This window comes from Pseudonaja textilis, chromosome 7, assembly GCF_049901715.1.
Source record: "Pseudonaja textilis isolate UNSWEBS1 chromosome 7, rPseTex1.2, whole genome shotgun sequence".
Classification (NCBI taxonomy): domain Eukaryota; kingdom Metazoa; phylum Chordata; class Lepidosauria; order Squamata; family Elapidae; genus Pseudonaja; species Pseudonaja textilis.
In genome coordinates, this window is record NC_141996.1 from 33,243,701 (window position 1) to 33,265,313 (window position 21,613).

Genomic DNA, 21,613 nt, shown 5'->3' on the forward strand with positions numbered 1-21,613 from the left:
AAGTGAAAATGGAAGAGGGTAAATGAATCACACTCAGACAACTGACCCTTGCTGAGGAATACATAACTATGACATATTAATAGAAAAAAACTTCTAATATTGCAAACTGCCCTACTGAAGCCCACAGAAGTCCAACAAACTTAGGAAGGTATATGAAAGAACTACTATACACTAAAAAACTAAGATGATACCTAAATGCAGAAATCATAGTTAATGTTTTGTCAAGTTTAGTATAACTGAAACAGAGAACCTCACTGGAAGGATAAAACTATTTCATGTTTGAATGTATGAAATGTATGAATAAGCAGAGAAACAGCACTGTGCCTCTGAATTTCACATGCAACAGCAATAGCACTTAGGCTTATATACTGCCTTACAGTGCTTTACAGCCCTCTCTAAGTTATTTACAGAGTCAACATATTGTACCCATGAATCTGGATCCTCATTTTATTGACCTCAGAAGGATGGAAGACTGAGTCAACCTTGAGCCATTATGATCAAACTCCTGACAGCGGGGAGAGTTAGCCTGCAATACAACATTCTATTCACTATGCCACCACAGCAAACCTTTTCAACCTCATTTATCTATGATAGTAATATCATGTTCAGGGGCTTTTTCAGAGGATGATTCTTATGAATTACAATTCTTGCTTTAATAGGTCATATTTATATTGACTCTATTAAAAAAAACTTTATACCCAAGGTTTACTTCTTCCGTCTACTGACATAATTAAAACATGTGTATATCTTGTTCAATTCTTAATGCAGAATAATAATCAACAATACAAAGTAGATAAATTAGTAAAGTCTATTACATAAATTGATTTGATTCTGATGAAACACTCACTAGAGGCCCTGCCTTTTAGTCATGTAAAGTTATATATCGTACATTCATTTCTTTAACATTAATATCTTATAAAATTTAAGTTATTTGAAAAGGAAAATCAGTAATTCATTCATCCTGAACTATTTCACAGAAGCAGAGTACAGTAAATCATTTAATTGAGGTCAGTGAACTGGCTTCAGGGAGAGAACTGACAGAAGTAGAATTCTCAAGTGTCCATTCAGAGTGCTCTAAATTTCAAATCATACAACTTATAACTAAGCTTTCATGAATACTTCAGGATAAACCCATTGCTTACTTTCAATCAGGCATCCACATCCACAAGTTACAAATCTTGTCACAAATATGGTAAAACACCATATATAATGGACTGAAGTAGTGGCCCAGCACCACTATTTTAATGTAATTAAATTTTATTGATTTTGGTTTTTTTAGTTTATTGTCATTGCACCTCATACAATGAAATAAAAAATCATCTTCAGTGCATATCATGACCATGAAAATAAACACAAACACACCTTCACACTCCACACATTGAATTGAAAACCCCCTACACCGCACCAACACTGCACTATACAGTAGAATTCAGCAGAGCTACTGCCTTGGGACAGAAGCTGTTTTTCAGCCTATTTGTGCTTGTTTTTATTATTATGTACCATCTGTCAGATGGTAATAGTTCAAAAAAGGGTGCCCAGGATGAGATGGATCTTTGAGAATGTTTTGAACTTTCTTAAGGCAGCATGAGCTATAAAGCTCTTCCAAAGAGGAGAAAAGGCAACCAATGATATTCTGGGCAATGATGTTAACCCTCTGGAATGCTGTCCTATCTGCCACTGTGCAACTGGCAAACCATTCAGAGGTGCAGTAAGTTAAGATACTCTCTATGGTGCAGCAGTAGAAAGTCACCAGCTTAAAACTGTCCACTTGCTCCACTTGGTCTGGATGTTGGATCTGTTCCTTCTATGGTCTACTATAAGCTCCTTGGTCTTATTGGTGCTGAGGACCAAGTTATTGTCTCCACAGAACGAAAGCAACCAGTCCACCACATCTCGGTAGACAGACTCATCCCACTGGAGATGAGTCCCACCACTGTTATATCTGCAAATTTAGTGATAGTATTACTAGCATGAGTGGGAATTCAGTCATGCATATAAAGAGCATAGAGTAAGGGACTCAACATGCAACCCTGTGGTGTACCAGTGTTAAGAATAAGGGCTGAAGAAGTATGATTACCTAATCTGACCTGTGAATGGCCAGACAGGAAATCCATAATCCAAAGGCAGATTGAATAAGAAAGTCAAAGGTCCAGAAGTTTAGACATTAGTCTAAGTGGAAGAATTGTGTTAAATGCAGAACTAAAATCTATAAAAAGCATCCCCACATACCCCCTCCCCTGCTGTTCTAGATGAGTCAGAGCAGTGTGAAGAGTGATGGCTTTAGCGTCCTCTGTAGATCTATTTCTTCTGTTTAAATCCTGAGGATCTGACTGTACAGCAAGAGCCTCAGGAGACCCGGATGGAGGATAGAAAGGCTCATAGATAACTTCTCCTCCCCTGGGCGGGCTTGGTTGGGGCCCACGAGTATCACCTGAAACATGCTGTAGTTGCACTCCCTTCTGTTGAATAGTTCTGTTGAACTGCCTCTCTAGAGCTGTATGTCTGCGCTTCTCTGCCCTCAATTCAGCCTGAGTTGCCTTCTTAGGGGCAAGAGCCTTAGCTTTGATTTTAGCAGCCACCTCCCTCTGGACTGATTGGGTGCATTGCCTACGTCTTTTTCTTCTATTGGGCTTAAGAGACTCTTCCACTGGGGGGGGAAAGCTCTGCCAGAGTCTTATCTTGTTCCATTTGTAAAATAAAGGCTCTTGCATTGGAAAGAAGCTGTTTAGAAATTTTTCTATTAAGCCCCTTAGGGTATAAATGGCCCCCGGGCTTACAAAATGGCCGCTCACCTCATGCTGGAAGGCTTGAATCCAAGATGGCCGCTGACTACAGGAAAACAGGCTCCAAGATTGAAGAATCGCTCCTTAGGCTATACAGAGCCCCTGAGCGAAGTCAGCAAGGGAAAAACACAGCAACCAGCTATACAATCAGTTGGCTTGAGCTCTTATCAGTTTGCCGATCGTGTTTACAATCGCTCCAAACTGCAGGCATGGGGGAGGTCTGCAGATGCTGCCCAGCTTGCCTGCACAGAGCTCTGTGAAACTGCTCCCAACGTTGCAGGGATCTCCTGAAAGAGCAGCTGCCCAGATCCCTGGGAGCTGCTTGAAGAGAGGAAAAAAGTACTGAAGATCGCTGGTGATTGCTATCTAACAGAACGCTTTCACAGACACAGCAACTGACTGAAAGAAGCTGAGTCAAAAGCTGGGGTCTCTCCCGGAGGCTGGCTTTTATATCTTAGTACAGACTCAGCTATGACATCATAGGAAGGAGTCAACCCATCCTGGGCTCTCGATGCAGCATGGAGGAGGAGATCACCTTTCACCAAATGTCTGAAGGTATCAGCCAAACATGGAACAAAGTGACAGCAGAAAACAAACTACAGAGGATCTTAATAATTTCTCTGGAGTCAATAAGCTCAAATAAATACTAGATAACAACACAAGATCTCATTTCATTAGTCACATTGGATTAACTGCCCCAAAATGCTTAAAATCAACTAGTAAACCTGAAGGTGTCTTCTCCGACACAGCCTTCCCTAAATGATCCTTATAACATGAAGAAAATCGAGGCAGGAATCTTTGGATGCTGAAAGTATAAAGAACTCATGTTTTGCCACTCTTCTTACAATTACGGAGCCTTGAGGCTTGAGCCTCATCAGAGCTTAGTTGCAGCCACTTCAGATTTCGTGCTACCATTACTCTGGGCATCTTTTCAATTGCTTCATTTCTCTCAGTGCAATAAACATATGGGATCAATGACTGAGCAGAAGCCTTAAAGGAATAATTTTACTGAATATTTTGGCTGTTTTCATATTCCAAAGGTTGACTAAATGTGAGACAGAACTGCCTGTCAAATTATCAGGAAACCCTTTGGAAGGGTTGTTCATTGGGTGCCTAAGAGTGATCTATTTTGACCATGCAGAAATCCAGAAGAGCCATGAGATCCCATTTCAACAAAGAAGCAAATCTCAATATTGCAAAGGACAGATATAACTAATCTCCATTTCCAGATTGATCTGCTTAGATGATGATACAGCAGGATCCCACTCATATGTCACGACGCTGAGATTACTTGGAACAAACAGTTGCCATGGAGTTCTTGAACTCAGAAGCTGTACCAAAAACCACCCTCCCAATGGTTGGAAAATGCAGTCCCCATGACTATCGATCTCTACCAGATTTTTGGAAATAACAAAAATCCCCACAATTACACTATTATTTTCACCATATTTAAATATGAGGGGAAACACATATGCATTTACTTGATATCTGACGTAATACTAAGATAAACAAGCTGTACCTCCAACAGAATTCTTGTCCTCTCTGTCACACCACCACTTCCTTGCTGATATTTTTCTTTGGCCTGTTTGGGGGAAGGAAGAGGAAGAAATGTTAGGAAATATTTTAATCAGGTGCTGAATTTCTATGAAAATGTCTCCTTTCAGAGGAACAATGCTAAATGTGAACATTTGCTATATTTTATGAGTTGAGTTATAATATAAATATAAAACATACAGTATAAAACATTCAGCTAGCAATAGCAGCAGCAGCACAATACTGTAAAAATACTTTAAAAAGCAAAATAGATTACCTCACTCAAAAGTGCCTGTGCAGAACGATATTCTTGAACCAAATGCTCCAGCTGATTGTTAATATACTTTTCTCTACTGCTAACCTTTTCCAGAGTTCTGCTGATTTCATTGTGAAGCTTGTCAAGATAACCCTGTAAAAGTTTGAGAAGCACATTAATTATCACTGAAATTAATTGGGATCTAAAGTTCTGCTGAACTGTTGGTTCATGTCCAATGGAATTTCTTTTAACACTTTTTCATTTGAACATCAGCCCATGTTCCATGTCTAAACAGGCTTTGAAAACTGTATCAAGTTTTAAAATCACATCTGCAACATTACAGAAATACAAGGACAACAACATTTTAGGTAATGTTTATATTTTTTGAAATACTTTTTCCAACACAGTAACACTATGCTGGAAAAAATATTGTCAAATTTTGAAATACTAAAAATATCCAACACTGGATCCAATGTACTTATGCTATTTTTCTATCCAGTTTAAGTTTACTTGTATCAAGGAACATAAAATAAATCCTAACACTAAAACCAGGGTAGACACTCTAGTTTCTCAATTACTTTGCACTTGAAAAATTTAAATAATGAAATGGGATGTATGTTAAATATTCTGAATCATTTAATTATGAATGTAAAATAATTATCACCGTGCACCTGGACACTGTAAACACTTCTGTAGCCTCAACAATTATTCATATTTGTTGTTCTGCTTAAAAGTAAAACAATGAATACGCTAATAAAAAAGGTCTTGCAACTGTCTGTATCTCAGAATGAGAGCAAACAGTGGACAGTTAGTTGTACAATGTTCATCTACTCTTCATAGGTGTCAAAAACTTAATATTAAATTTAATTATTAGGAACCCTAAGGTTTTAAATCTTAATATAGGTCAAGCCTTCACCTCAGAGGTTAGCACCATTTAATGATTACCAGCTAATTTCTTTCACAGGAAAACACTGATAATCTCAAAACAGTGCAGAAATCTTATTTGAAAGGAAAATCTTGCAAACATGTTGACCAAACCCAGTTACTGACAGAAGTCTCCTAAAATAGGCATCATATAAAAATAGCTTGTTAGCAGAGACATCCCAATTCTAAAGGAAAAGAGATGCCTGGGGAAAAATAGGTTTTATTCTTTAGAAGTGATTTGAGAGAGAAAGAGAAAGCTGATGTTATAGGCCTTGGCAATCCTTGGTGGAAATAATGTAACAACAGAATGTTGTCACAATAATGTTGTTAATAATTTAACAACATACAACTAATTAATAACATGCAGTAGCTGAATTGCTGCAATGTCATTCAGGATGTCACTTTTTAATTACACATCAGACTTACACGGGTATCTTTTAAAGCTGATTCAATTCCATCTTGGTGCTGATGCATTTGATCCACGTGGATTCGCCAATCCTAAATAAAAATTTGGAAAATTTTAGAATTTAACAAGAACTACTAAACAACCAAAGAAATTTAACACCACCAAAATCCCTTCTAAGTATACAATTGAGATGAAAAATAGGTTTGAACTGCTGGATATAGCTTAGAAGGTTCCTAATGTACTGTAGCAAGAAATGTAATCAACTATCACTGAAATCAGCAGTTGAATATAGACAAGAAACCAGAAAAATGCAAAAGTGGCTCTCAGATGAAACCATCAGAGTAGACAAGCAAAGAAAACCAGTCAAAGCAGTGTAATATTAGAAGAAGCAAGGAGATTGAATACAGATTTCCAAGAGCAACAAGGAAAGACAGCAAAGTTTACTGGAACCAGAAAAGCAAGCAGCTAAAAGAGGACTGTATGAAGGTTCATGCCAAGAATGCATTTGTGCAAATCAAAAGGATTTGACCACTGTGGTAATATATCCATCATATTCTGCAAGTTCTTGTACAGCTTTGTAAGATCTGGGGGTATCACAAACGCTCCTCATGAGGGCAGTAGTGTCTTTATGATGAGAGTTTGATCCTGTTATGATCTGCTAAAGCTCAGAGGCCAGGAATCTGTGTGGGAGTTCACAGTACCTATCCGAGCCATTCCCATGAGACCTTTGGTGCCCTGCTTTCTCACGGGAACTTTATCACCTTCGCTGAGGCCTAGCTAGATAATGTTGCTGAGCTAATGTTGAAGTCATTGTTTTGATTTTGTATTTGCATTTTCTTAATAAATACTGCTACTCGAGGGCTCTCGGGGCTGGCAGTTGCTCAGACGTCTTCCCTGCGTCTCCCATCATTTTTCAATTGCCAGTCCATCACAAGTGGTGACCCCGACGTGATAGTTTGGAAGGCTATACGTTTTGGCGTGATAGCTTGAAAGCTATACGTTTCCCGCATCCTATACTCATCGTCGCGGACGTCGACTGGGCCCTCATCTTCTTCGCTGGACGGAGACAGATTCTTTTCGTGAGTATGGGGGAAAGTCTCTCGAAAGCTCAGACAAAGCACCTTAGGGAAATGAGAGAGATCGCTGGGAATAGTTTTAAGTTTGGAGTTCATAGTAGAGGACATGAAGTAGGAAAGAAAGAAATAGAGGACTTATTACAGTATGTTTGGAAACATATTCCGTGTTATCCAGAGGGAGGTAGTATTAAAGTAGAGCGCTGGAGAAAGATAGGGAAATTTTTGCACGAGGAGCCTCGTGCCCCTTCTTCAATTTTGTTAACCTGGAGGGTGGTTATGGATGCATTAGCTACGCATGAACAACCGCTCCTATCACCCCCCGAAGAAGGTTTGCCGCCTTACAATGCGGTACGTATATTGCCACCGACAGCACCTCCAGATAAATCCAGAGGGCTGTCAGGCACTGAAAATACTTTGTCAGAAGAGAAGAGTTTGCCTTTAAGAGTTCAAGTAGATGCAGTTACTGCAGCTATTCAAGAAGCAACAAATAGAGGGGAATTATCAGGAGATGATTTGGTAGATTTTGGAGTGGAGATTCAACTTAATCCAGTAGAAATTGGTGTGGACGTTGCTTTAAATCAACAGAGAGATAGAATGCCTGAGGAGGGGTTCGTTCTTCTCCCACAGTTAAATTTACAAGCCGTGGGGGCTCTCCCTGACGGCGAAGGTGGTGAGAAGACCTTTACTAACATCAAACAAGGAAACAATGAACCCTATGAAAATTTCATTAGCAGATTGAAAGTGGCTATTGAAAGGCAAATTGACAATCAATTTGCCCGGAATGAATTGCTTTTGAAGTTAGCAGTAGATCAGGCTAACGCAGATTGCCAAAAGGTGGGGAGTCAGACTTTTAACATGGAGACTTTAGTTCTGGCTCTCCAGGCAGGAAATGCTAAAAAAGAAACTTTTTTTAATTGTGGGAAGCCTGGACATTTTAAAGCGCAATGTCGGGCTCCTGGGGGGGGTCAAAGTCAGCAAAATGAGAGATCAATGGGACAGGGTGTGACCTAAATCAGTAAATCAGTCTATATCAGATGCTCCTACAGTTTTTACTGATGGAGAAATTTTTTTTTGGTGCTTGTGTTTGGAAAGATAAATCTGGAATTTGGCATACAAAAGTGACATCAGAGCAGAAGTCTGCCCAACAGGCAGAACTTGCTGCTGTGGTTTTGGCTTTTCAAAATTTTCAAAATCAGGATTTTAATCTAATAGTGGATTCTTTGTATGTATATAATTTGTTACCCTTTGTAGCAGGTTCTTATTTGTCTCCTGGAATATCACCTAATATTCTACGTTTGCTTTTGTTGTTGCAAGAATGTTTGGAGCAGCGTATGAATGTGTGTTTTATTGCTCATATCCGTAGTCATAGTAATTTACCTGGAATTTTATCACAAGGCAATGCCAAAGCTGACAGTGCTGTAACTTCAGTTCTCACTGTCCAGCCATGGGACAGCCATAGTTATTTTCATCAAAATGCTAAAGCGTTGGCACATCAATTCAAGCTTACTGCTGCAGAAGCTGCTGCCATAATTCAACAATGTCCAACTTGTTCAAAGCAAGGCACAGCTATTCCTATGGGAGTCAACCCCAGGGGGTTGAAACCCTCAATGATTTGGCAAATGGATGTTACTCAGTATCCATCATTTGCACCTTGGAAGTATATACATGTGACTGTGGATACTTATTCAGGATTTCTAATGGCTACTCCTCAAAGAGGTGAAGCGGTTAAACATGTCATCAATCATTGCATTAAGACATTTTCAGTTGCTGGTACGCCTCAAACTTTAAAAACAGACAATGGTGCGGCTTATCGGAGCACAGTCTTTGATCAGTTTTGCAAACAGTGGTCCGTGGAACATAAATTTGGAATTCCATACAATTCCACAGGACAAGCTATTGTGGAGCGTTATAATGGCACGCTCAAGAACATGTTAGCTAAATTAAATAAAAAGGAGGAAGCTCCTGGGGCTTCCGGCAATTCAAGATCATTTAAATCTTGCTTTGTATACTTTAAATTTTTTAAATTTGTCTGGTAACCCCCCCTGCGAGCGCGGCCAGCAGGCATTTTTCTTCCCCTTCTACAGATGCAGTGAGGCCTCGAGTGTTGGTGCGATTCCTTCCGGATCCGGCATGGGTTCCCGCTGAGCTGATTACGTGGGGACGTGGTTATGCAGCAGTAGAACATCTTGGTCAAATTCGTTGGGTTCCTGGTCGATGTATCCGGCCTGATCATTCACAAGCGCCTTCGCAGGTGCCAGTGAGGGATGTTCCTGATTCTCAGGATGGCGTTCCTGTGGTTCCTGATTCCGTTCCTGAGGTTCCTGATTCTCAGGATGGCGTTTCCGTGGTTCCTGATTCTCTTGATGCCGGCAGTCCAGGCGTGGCGCTGTGAAAGCTGGGAAAAGATGACTGCTTATCTGAGGTTATCAACTTGTATGCAGCAGGTTCCTTTGGGGAATCGGACTAAATTAATCTGCAAACAGCGGCATCTTTTGATTTTTCCAGCATATTGGTCCTGGCATAAGGGTCAAGACATTCTTTACTCGGGACCTGATAAGGATATTATATCTTCAGCCTGTGCTACAACTCTGATTCTGTTTAATGTTTCTGTTTCAGACTATGGACAATATTGGTGTCAATTGGAGTTGCCTAAGTTACTTTACACAACTTCTTTTTCCATTCGTCTTATGCCTCCACGGACTCTAATGCGGAGGCGGAGAGCTGCTATTGTCTCAGAAACTAGAGACCTTGGTGATAATTTAAGGAAGGAAAATTCCTACATCAAGGACGTTCGGATTGCAGCAAAGAGTTTAAATGTAACTAATTGTTAGCTTTGTATGCATGTACCCACCTTTTGGAATAGCTATGAACTATAGAGATATTCATATTTTAAATAATTTTACTGTTGCTATGTTTTATGATACTGTTGAGAATATTAAGATGTTAAATGAAGAAGTGTCTGAAATTCGCCAAGTTACTTTATGCTTTAGATATAATGTTAGGAGTTTGTGCTTTAATTCATTTACATTGTTGTGTTTTTTTATACATAATTATGAGCCTAACATTACAAGAACTGTTCATGATATGGAAGACCGCATAGCCGAACACGAAGCAGGAAAAGATGGCTTCAATAAGTCACTTTGGGCTTTGCTATGGGATTGGCTTCCTGACAGCTCATGGTTACATTTATTGTTTCAATTAGTTGTAATAATTGTTATTACACTTATTATGTTATGTTGCTGTATTCAATGTATTCCTAATCTATTTCAAATGTGTGCCTCAGCCTTAAGTGTACGAAACCAAGTTTGCGAGGGAACTGTGTATTTTGCCACTGAAACACCCCCTATCTTTGAATAAATAAAAAAGGAGGGAATGTGGTAATATATCCATCATATTCTGCAAGTTCTTGTACAGCTTTGTAAGATCTGGGGGTATCACAAACGCTCCTCATGAGGGCAGTAGTGTCTTTATGATGAGAGTTTGATCCTGTTATGATCTGCTAAAGCTCAGAGGCCAGGAATCTGTGTGGGAGTTCACAGTACCTATCCGAGCCATTCCCATGAGACCTTTGGTGCCCTGCTTTCTCACGGGAACTTTATCACCTTCGCTGAGGCCTAGCTAGATAATGTTGCTGAGCTAATGTTGAAGTCATTGTTTTGATTTTGTATTTGCATTTTCTTAATAAATACTGCTACTCGAGGGCTCTCGGGGCTGGCAGTTGCTCAGACGTCTTCCCTGCGTCTCCCATCATTTTTCAATTGCCAGTCCATCACAGACCACCATTAACTGTTTATAAAAGCATCATCAAAAACAAGCAAGGGAAATAAAATTGTTTGACCGATGATGTGTCAGTAGAAGGGGCACTCATGACCATATTACAAATCTATCCTAGATCATGGGAAAAAACTACAAGAATACAAGAAAGCCTTTGTGTCAATCAAGACAAGTTGTGGCAAGTCCTAGAAGACTTGCAGGTGACAACACATCTGGCAAGTTGGTGTAGTTGCTGTACACAAATTAGGAAACTATTGTGCCATATGAAAACATGTACTGGTTCAGGATAGAGAAATGAGTGCAGCAAGGTTTTTTTATTCAAAGTAGGCTGAAGTGATCATGAGGAAGCTAGAACTGGAAGAACTGAAAATCAAGAGTAAAAAAATGGATAAAGGATCACTCACAATCTTTGATGTGCTGATGATATAACTCTCCTCTTAGAAACCAAAGTTCTGAAACATCTGGTCAGAACGATTAAAGAAGAAAACAAGAAAATTTGTTCTCTTCCTGAACATTGAAAACAACAAACACAGAACCACTGCAAAAATGGAAATGTCAAAGTAACAATTGATGGTAAAGAGGTCAAAAGCATGCAAGAATTCACTTTCCTACGATTTCAGATTGATCAAAGCAGTGAATGTAGCCCAGAAATAAAGCACTGAATTGCACTGGATTGCTCAGCAATAAACATGATTTGAGTATAGTAAAGCTGGACATTAGCACATCAGCCTGGAACTTAAATGAAGATTAGTTTGCACAATTGTGTTGTCCATATGCATTTGTAGTTGCAAAAGTTGGATCATGAAACAGTCTATTTGTTTGAGCTGTGGTGCTGAAGAAGGCTCCTGCACATTCCTTGAACAAGAAAGATGATAAACCAAAAAGAATATAAAACCAGACTTGTTGCTGGAAACTTAAAAATTCATAATTCCACCTTACTTATTTTGGCTATCAACTTTTTACATATCCCAACCTGCATGTAACATGGTACAGGTTTGCAAAGAAAAAAATTTAATATAGAAGTGCCTCAATTGGCTACTCAAGGTGCACATTTTAAAGATGACAAGTATAATTACAGTAACAGGAAGTCACATAATTTAGAAGAAATGTTCTAAATAAAAAATAATAATTGAAGGTGTGGAATTGCAAAAAAATGAATTGCAATACTTGAATAAACTGAAAAAAGTGTAATCTCTTTACCATCTAAAATAATTACTCTGATTTCCTAGAATATACTCTGCAAAGCTGCAGTTATCTACCGACTGTGCTGAATGATGGCTTGAGCAATCACTATTTTTTCTGCCTCCATTGATTGTAATAACAATGGCAGCAATGAAAACTTTAATACTGCATGCCAAAACATAGTCACATTTGACACCCAAGATAGCAGCAATGTGATTTAGTAATTTCCTTGATATATAGAGAATAATTCAAGTACTTGATTTCAACACCCCACAGAAAAGGGGGACATTACAGTAATACGAGAGAGAAGAGAGGGGAGTAAAAGCTGAATTGCCAATGTTGAATAGAAATAAATGGAAGAACCAGAATAAATGGAATTGTTACATTTAAACATAGTTAGATGGAGATGAAAACTACAAGTGTGTAAAACATTCAATAAGAGGGTTCCAATAAAGAGTCAAGCAAGTACTAACAAACAAAAAATCTATAGGAAATAGCATAAAACAGTAAAGTTAAGACATGGTTCAATAGAATATATTAGGCAAAGAAGTACTCCTCATTTAACAACCATTTGTTCAATGAGAGTTTGAAGTTACGAAGGGGCTGAAATAATGGTAGTTGTGGCAGATCGAAATTTGGGCACTTGGTAGCTTGTTTGCCTTTACAATCACAGTGTGTGTGCTTCAACTTTCCCTCATCCACCTATCTCCCCTATTTCTGCCTTTTTGTCATCCTGCACTCTAACACTGTCCCCAGCTGACCTTCACTGTTTTCTTTTGACATGCCTGACTGAGACATCTGCTGAACTAGAGGGGAATTGAGTGGAGGAGAGCATGACAAGGCAGGAACGTGTAAGGTTCTCACCTAATAATGGTGCACCGCTCACCTACTGACCACAACTGGACTACTGGAACTGCTGTCACTAAGTGGTATAATCACATAATGTGTCATGCCCCCATCGGAGTCCGAGGAGGAAGACAAATAGCTGACAAGGAGTGGGAGAGAGGCTCTGTTGGCTGTGGAGGAAACTGGGGAAGGGCAAAGTCAGTCTGGGCAGAGCAGGAAAGAGGTAGAATGGGAGAGGAGCTTCAGAAGAACACCAAGGTGCAGTCCCTCTTCATCCTAGGGCACGCAGGGAAGAACAGAGATGAGAGCTACGTGGGTTGCATGGCTTACGAGGGAGGAAAGGGCCCCAATTCCCTTCACAAGGCACACCTGGGGAGTTTAAAGGAGAGGCAGTTTGGGAGGGGCATTTCTCATGTTGGCTGCTGTTATGAGAGTTCCTGGCATCCTCCCAACTGGTTTGATTTACTGCCATGTTACTTCACTTCTGGAACTCTTTATCTTGCCCTGCTGGATTTATTATCTTATTTTGTCTTTCTGAATGCATAGTTTAAAGTTTTCTGTTTATAACATTTTGGAATGGAATATTTGTAGCCCAAGGCTGTTGCAAGTTCCTGGGAGAGTTTTTCTCCAGACCGGAAGGTAACCAGAACATTGAGGAGCAAGTTGGAGCTAATAAAGAGACCCCTACTTATTATTCTGGCTGTGTTGCCTTTGTGCCATGCCCCAGGTCATCACATAATCTTTTGTTTGAATGATGGACATTCTGATTTCAGTTAGGGTTGTTAAGTGATGACTACCCATACATAGTCATGGGAAATCAGTGAACCTTCTAAGAGTTCAAGTGAGTAGACAGGCAAATTAGTAGATCAAAATCCAAGATGTGCTGCTTAAGAGTACTTCTGGTATTTTCAAATCTTAAAGAATGAATTTGGGGAATTAACAGTGAAGAAGATTAAAAAACAAAGTAGGTGCAAACATGTTTTGATTCCAAACTAACGTTAGTAAATCAAGTTTTTCCTGAGGGGAAACTGAGGAAACTGAAGTTAAATAAAACCATCATTCTAATCATATTTGACAGTTATAAAATTTGCATGCCTTCAGTTGGCATTGAAAGTTAGGATAGCTAAATGTTATCTTAATGCCTCTAAAAATCTATTCACACATCTGCACTGCTTTCAGTAAGGTATTTGTGTTCAGCAATTGCAGCATGTTTATTCTGGAATAATTAATTCTTTATTTGGAGATTCTTACCTATTCTAACTATCTGATATTAGTCAAGTATAAAGTGCCTTTATTATAATAATCTTGTTTAGCAGAGGAAAAGACAAATTTTGAAAGCCTCTATATTTCATAAATAGTATGAAAATAACTGAGGAATGAAGGTGTAAAATTCTTCCTTTTCCTTATATGAGCATTTTAGCAAGTCTCTCACGTATATAGTGCAAATATCTATGGGGAGGAAAGCTTCATTGAGAAACTCAAAAAAATAGAATATTGTGCAAAAGTTCATTTATTTCAGTAATGCAACTTAAAAGGTGAATCTAATATACGAGATAGACTCATTACATGCAAAGCAAGATAGTTCAAGCCATGATTTGTCATAATTGAGATTATGGCTTACAGCTCATGAAAACCCCAAATCCACAATCTCAGAAAATTAGAATATTCTAGGCTCAAAGTGTCCCACTCTAATCAGCTCATTAAGCCATAACACCTGCAAAGGGTTCCTGAGCCTTTAAATGGTCTCTCAGTAAGGTTCAGCAGGAATCACAATCATGGGAAAGACTGCTGACCTGACGGTTGTTCAGAAAGCCATCATTGACACCCTCCATAAGGAGGGAAAGCCTCAAAAGTCAATTGCAACAGAAGTTGGATGTTCCCAAAGTGCTGTACCAAAGCACATTAATAGAAAGTTATGTGGAAGGGAAAAGTGTGAAAGAAAAAGGTGCACAAGCAACAGGGATGACCGCAGCCTGGAGAGGATTGTCAGGAAAAGGCAATTCAAAAGTGTTGGGGACTTTCACAAGGAGTGGACTGAGACTGGAGTCAGTGCATCAATAGTCACCACACACAGACAGATCCTGGACATGGGCTGCAAATGTTGTATTCCTCTTGTCAAGCCGCTCCTGAACAACAAATAACGTCAGAAGCGTCTTACCTGGGCTAAAGAAAAACAGAACTGGTCTGTTGCTCAGTGGTCTAAAGTCCTCTTTTCTGATGAGAGCAACTTTTGTATCTCATTTGGAAACCAAGGACCCAGAGTCTGGAGGAAGAATGGAGAGGCACACACTGCAAGATCCTTGAAGTCCAGTGTGAAGTTTCCACAGTCTGTGTTGATTTGGGGAGTCATGTCATCTGCTGGTGTTGGTCCACTGTGCTTCATTAAGTCCAGGGTCAACGCAGTCATCTACCAGGAGATTTTGGAGCACTTCATGCTTCCTTCTGCAGATGAGCTTTATGAGGATGCTGACTTCATTTTCCAGCAGGACTTGGCACCTGCCCACACTGCCAAAAGCACCAAAACCTGGTTCAATGACCATGGGATTACTGTGCTTGATTGGCCAGCAAACTCGCCTGACCTGAACCCCATAGAGAATCTATGGGTCATTTCCAAGAGAAAGATGAGAGACATGAGACCGAACAATGCAGAAGAGCCGGAAGCCACTATTGAAGCATCCTGGTCTTCCATAACACCTCAGCAGTGCCACAGGCTGATAGCTTCCATGCCACACCACATTGAGGCAATAATTACTGCAAAAGGGACCCAAACCAAGTACCGAGTACATATGCATGCTTATACTTTTCAGAGGTCCGATACTGTTCTATGTACAATCCTTGTTTTATTGATTGTATGTAATATTGTGGATTTGGGGTTTTCATGAGTTGTAAGCCATAATCATCCCAATTATGACAAATCATGGCTTGAACTATCTTGCTTTGCATGTAGTGAGTCTATCTCATATATTAGTTTCACCTTGTAACCTGCATTACTGAAATAAATGAACTTTTGCATGATATTCTAATTTTTCAAGTTTCACCTGTACATGTGGAAATTTCTTTTAGCAGAGAAGTTGCTGACCTACTTTCATAATGCCTAAACAGCGTCTGCATGCACATAGGTAGACTGTTTCTGAAAGATGACATGCTAACTTGGAAGGAACACACTAAATAAGATCTTCCTTACCTTATTATCTGTTCTGATTGTGACTTTCAACTGAGGAAGAACACGTTCCACTTCAAGATTCCACTCAGCTGCATCTACTTTAGATTCTAAAATCTCTTCCTGTTTAGACTCAAGCATGTCCTATCAAGATATTGGCATTAAACACACTAATGAATTATCACGTTATAATATGCAGTGATACAGAAAGCACCCAACCAACTTTGAAATCTGTTTCGCCAACATAAAGGCCAAAGGGTGATTTGCCAGTTATATCAGTACCAGCAGTAAACACTTTACATTTACTTTTAAAGTACAACACAAGTAAGCAGTATGGGGAAAACTCCTAGGGTTTGCTTTCTGACCATATAACAACAAAAAAACATACTAGTTCAACAAAGAAATTCACACAGAAAAAAAAATAGTTTACAAGAAAATAAATATAAAAAGGAGTGTTTATGTTACTGCTGCCTTTAAAAAAGCAAATGAGAGAAATGTATAAACAACTAATTGTAAATTCTCAATGAATTGATATTCAATTTATATTCTAAATCAGGGATCCCCAATGCCTGACCCATGGCAAACTACCAGGCTGTGGCCTATTCGGAACCAGGCATGAGCACTGTCAACCCTGGAGCTGACCTGATCAAAGCCATTTTGACCGTTTCAATGTTGCCACACTGGAGCTGAGGGGATAAGAAGGGGGGATTTGGGATTCGGTACCCAAAACAAAATACTTTCTCTTGGGAACCAAGGACATTCTCACATGTGGTCAGAAGAAGGCGGAGTGATGTCACCTGGCTGCTAAACTGCACTGTGATTTGAACATGTGACTGATTGTTTTGGGCCAGTGGAAAACTTTTACTTTTAATTAGATGAAAAACTGTGGGAGTCTTCAGAGTCGGTTTTCACCAGATCTCCGCCAATATGATATTTCCAATAAAGCTATTATTTGAGGAATTCACCTGCCTCGGAGTTTTGCTGGCTATGGGACTATTACTTGGAACCCTGACACACAGCTCCACTCATGTGAGCAGCCAGCACAGGTGCATGGCTGGAGCTCCAGTTGCATGAGTGGCAGACCAGCACGCACACGCAGCTCCATTCGCGCAAGCGGTGGGCTACACACATAAGCTCGTACGGGCTTATTCTCCTTTCCCTCCCCCAGCCGGCTGCAATGTCGCAGAGGTTGGGGACTGCTATTCTAATATCAACTAATATTGTTATAGCTCATATTTCTTTGTGTTTGCTTTGTAAAAACTGTTGGGGGAGTCAAAAGAGAGAAAATTCCAATTACAGGCTGGTATTCATCATTAATGAATACCCTTAATTCTTCTCTGTCATAGCTCTTTTGATTATCTGTACAACCACCCAAATTGTATAAATGCTGGGACACTTCCCAGATAATCATAGGAAATTGAAGAGTTACTGAAAGAAGGGGACACTTCACTCAAGCAGCAATGCATTGTGTTTGCAAATCAATACTTTAATATCTAGCATTCTGTACTAATTGAAGAAAACACTTACTGATTTGTAAGTTCGTGCCTTTAAAACGTTCAGATCAATATAATTTTCCTCATTGTCTGTCTCTTCTTCCTTAAAAACATAGAAAATATTTTTAGCAAGACAGTCAACATTGTGATTTAGAAATTATTCTCTGAATGTCATCACAAAATTTATTTTAGATGAAACAAACTTTAAAATGCTATTGCAATCCAAAACTATACAATATGCTACTCACAGGACTTTTTGTCAAAAAGCACTGCTTTAGTAATCATTCCCAAAACAGTTTGCCCTTTGTAACATTAAGGATAGGCAATTTCCTGATATTTTTTACTTCAATTCACATCAGCCCTAGCCCACATTGACAGTGAAAAAAGGATTGTAGAGGTTACTATTCAAAAGCTAAGGGCATTAAGCTCCTTATTTGAGATATAAGCCATTTGTGAAAAGTATTGGCTTCCCCTGTCAAATGTATTTATATGGACAATGTAATATGAGAGCCAAGAAGCAACAACAAAAAACAGCTGGCAGGAATCCAATCATAGGGACATGTGAAAACCTGGTAATATTTTGACAAGAATTGCTACCAGCTACATCAATTAACTTTTTATTTCATGTATTAACTTTGACTACACAACTGTGTATATGACAATTCAGTCAGCAAAATAAGAGAAAAATAATGCTTTGGCATTTAAACATGCAACAATTTAAGCCACATTTTTTCCTTTTTCTTCTCTTTTTTATTGTTTTATCACAGAAAATAAAATACAAAACAGTAAAACAAAACAACAATAAAATGAAATAAAAGCACACATTCAACCCTAATAACAAAAAAGAAGAAAATAGTGTGCAAAAAAAATAGTTTTTCCTATAATTGTATGGGTATTTTAGCAAATCCTCATTTTAACAGATTAATTGGGAAGATAGGATGACCATTACTGACAAACATGCATTAAATATTTAAATAGTTTATTGCATCCAGGCTCACTAAATCAAGGTTCCTTCCAAAGTGAAAAGATTGAAGTCAACTGTACTGTACCACTAAATTTGAAGCAGGAGTGGAGCATATATATTTATGCTAGGATAGAGGGGCAAGAAGTGAATTTCCCAATGCTAGCTTACAATTAAAAAAACCCCAATACCTAATTAAAAATATTCTTGGCTAACTTCTATTCCATTCTTCTATTTCAGAACTTGACCGCTCCACCTCTATGCTGCCTAATACAGATCTAATTTGTTTTTTTTCTGTGTTAAACACATTTAACTTATTTTACTTCAAACACATATCCATACATCAGCCGTTTTCTCATTTGTTCAACCTAGTGCTAAATTAAATTCCCAGACAGAAAAACTTATAAATTTAAATTTGAAAACGATATCAATCATTTGTACACATATAAAACTGAACTATTGAAAATATATTTTTCTTTCCTTTATAACAGTGGGCAATCAGTCAAGACAAGTTACATAAACTTACCGCAATTATTTCTTCTATTTTATTAAGTGTTAATTCAGCATCATCTTCTGTTATTGCTTCTTCTTCTAGCTCCTCAGTAGGATATGTAGGCCTTAAAAGATAAATGCAATAAATGCAATTCTCTAAGACATGAAGTTACAGTGAGATTTTTTTTGATAACTTTATTTATGTCATATGAGAACTTTCTGTCTGATTGTTCCATAATTAGTAAAGTGACGATATAATTCCAGCCAAACAATGCAAATAAAATTGTAATTCGTTTTTTCAAATGCTGATCCCAAAATGCTTCTATGCATACAGAATAAAAGTACTATGTCTAAAATGTTTAAAATGTCTAAAATGTAAATGCATTGGATGACATATTATATGAGCAGCCATGATTGTGCAAAGGAGTTTTTCCTTCTCTGTGCAGTTGTCCTTCATCATTTGCTTATAATCAAATCTATGTAAGAAAGTATATACAATTGAGTTAGATGACATTTAGTATTTACAAATGTTCTAATTATTAAAATTGCCAAGTTTTTAATTTATTTGGATAGATGTTTTCAGCCAGTTTCTAATAACACCATTCAATGTAGTCTTAAATAAAGCATGGACTCTTCAGTTTTAAATTAGATCCATTTGAAAATATGAAACAATCAATAAATAACAAAGGCCTCCTTCATATATAATATTATATATACAAAATAGCAAAACAAAGATTAGTAAATGTGAACACTGCAATTATTTCATATATTTCTTGCTGAAATTTCCATCAATATATTTGCAAAAAGAGAAAATGAAGGGGGAAAAGAGTGTTAAGATTATGTATACAAAAAGAAATCACCATTAAACTTGGTTTACTAAAAAGAAATGTGCAGAACTAATTATTCACTTAGTTGTGGTTCTCAAATATGGCACTGGCAAATTTCCTGGAGAAATGAAAGAGCTGCTGCAGCTCACTAATTTGTAGAGATAAAATGATTACTTTCATGCTTCTAGTAAAAAATGAGCTGCCTTGCAGCAAGATGGTCTGCAAACAAATTTAATAAATAAATGTAAATAATTGATTATTATCTGTCATTTATTCATTTGCCTCCAAGGTTATTTTGTTCCAAGCTTCTGCTATTATAGGGGACAATTATACCACTTACTCGCTATACCTACAACCAATAGTACAGAATGTTGTAGTCTTTTATTAGGCCCAGACTTAACATATTCAAGTATGATGCATTAGAAAATAGTATTTTATTGCTAATATTATCCTGCAAATCTTTCAACCAACCTATTCAATCCATCCTGGGAACTGGCAGCTGAGGGAGAAGGGTTTCTCCAGTGTGGGACACCAGCGGGCTAAACCCTTTCTCCATACTATTTAATATCTGTATGAAACCAGTGGAAGACAAAATCAGTTTTTGAAATAAGGTAGCATAAATAGGATACTATAAATATGTTGATGATAGTGAGCTGTACTTTGCCACCTCACAGCATGCTAAATAGGATATTCTGATTCAGCATCTGGAGGTGTTAGGGAACTGATGGAGCAAAAAGACTAAAGCCTAGTAAGATATGAGTATTGCCTCTGATCTTCTGTGTTGTCCAGAAACAATAATTTCAGTGATAGAATTAGACAAGTGTTGTACTTTTTGCTGAAGAAATAAGTCCATGACTTGAGGATACTCCTGAATTTGTAGTTTGACTGGTACATCATTTGCAGCACTATCTTCATCAGCAAATCCTAATAGCAGTGGTTGAAGCAATAATCATAGCACAACTTGACTACCTAATGCTACATGTGGGCCTACCTTTGAAGTTACAAATAATAAACAGTGTTGTGTAACACACATTCTCAGGCACCGATCATCACTGTGTTTAATCTTAATTCTAAATGCTGGTTATTCCTGTAAAGCCTTTTATATAAACAAATGAAATTCTTCTTTATCACACACACCTTACTAGTGTTTGTGATCCAAATCACAAATTGACTAACAACTAAAAAATGGTAGTTATACAAAAGTGGTGACATCAATATACATATTTTACATATGTAAATATCCAATACATTATATATAGATACACACACACACACATACACACACACACACAAATACATAGTATATAATATAAACTTGGTACTTCTGCTATTTAGTAAGATTTAAGATAAAACAGCCCTAACATCTAACTTTACTAACCTCCATTCTCAGCACCTGCTGATAGTGGTTTCTATCATTCAACCCACTTTATTAGGACATGGCTCCTGGTTGTTATAGAAGAAATGACTTCTTTAAAATGACAGTTGCTAGATTATCTAGAAAAGGTCTGTTCAGGGATCCATGCTGGATCACCTTATCGCTAGAGATGTATCTAGCCTACTTGATACTGACATTTTGTCTGTGAAAACAATTTTCTTCAGGTGTATTTTAAAGCTTCACAATGGGCTATAAGCACCTTCTTCTATATTTTTATATAGATTTTGGGAGGGGGAGGAGTTATTTTACACTGTGCAAGGGATGTTTTACAATAAGGTTGATATATCTTTATACTATACAAAATGTGTTAATATGAGCAATTATAAAAATGTTTACTGTATATATGCTCCTATAGCTACTAATCTAGCCACTTCCATGTTAGATCAGTGGTCCTGTTGGCTACTCAACGCTGCATGAGAGGACATGTAATTTTTTCTTGAGGGAGGGGGAAGTCCGCTGGCTCTT

The 21,613-nt window shown here is 38.1% G+C and overlaps 1 protein-coding gene and 1 long non-coding RNA gene across 3 annotated transcripts in view; one reads left to right on the forward strand and one right to left on the reverse strand.

Annotated features, from left to right (window-relative positions):
- The window catches only part of LOC148125299 (uncharacterized), a 73,399-nt gene extending 56,129 nt beyond the window's left edge, over positions 1-17,270 (forward strand). The window contains exon 3 of the long non-coding RNA XR_015744321.1: positions 16,497-17,270. This is a non-coding gene — a long non-coding RNA (uncharacterized LOC148125299). The remainder of the gene's footprint in view (positions 1-16,496) is intronic.
- The window catches only part of IFT57 (intraflagellar transport 57), a 38,998-nt gene that overhangs the window by 5,955 nt on the left and 11,430 nt on the right, over positions 1-21,613 (reverse strand). For both annotated transcript variants that reach the window (XM_026700789.2, XM_087937408.1), the window contains exons 4-9: positions 18,921-19,011; positions 17,468-17,536; positions 15,965-16,084; positions 5,923-5,994; positions 4,594-4,725; positions 4,303-4,365 (exon numbers count right to left, since the gene is read on the reverse strand). In XM_026700789.2, coding sequence (XP_026556574.1) covers positions 4,303-4,365; positions 4,594-4,725; positions 5,923-5,994; positions 15,965-16,084; positions 17,468-17,536; positions 18,921-19,011 — 547 coding nt within the window. The remainder of the gene's footprint in view (positions 1-4,302; positions 4,366-4,593; positions 4,726-5,922; positions 5,995-15,964; positions 16,085-17,467; positions 17,537-18,920; positions 19,012-21,613) is intronic.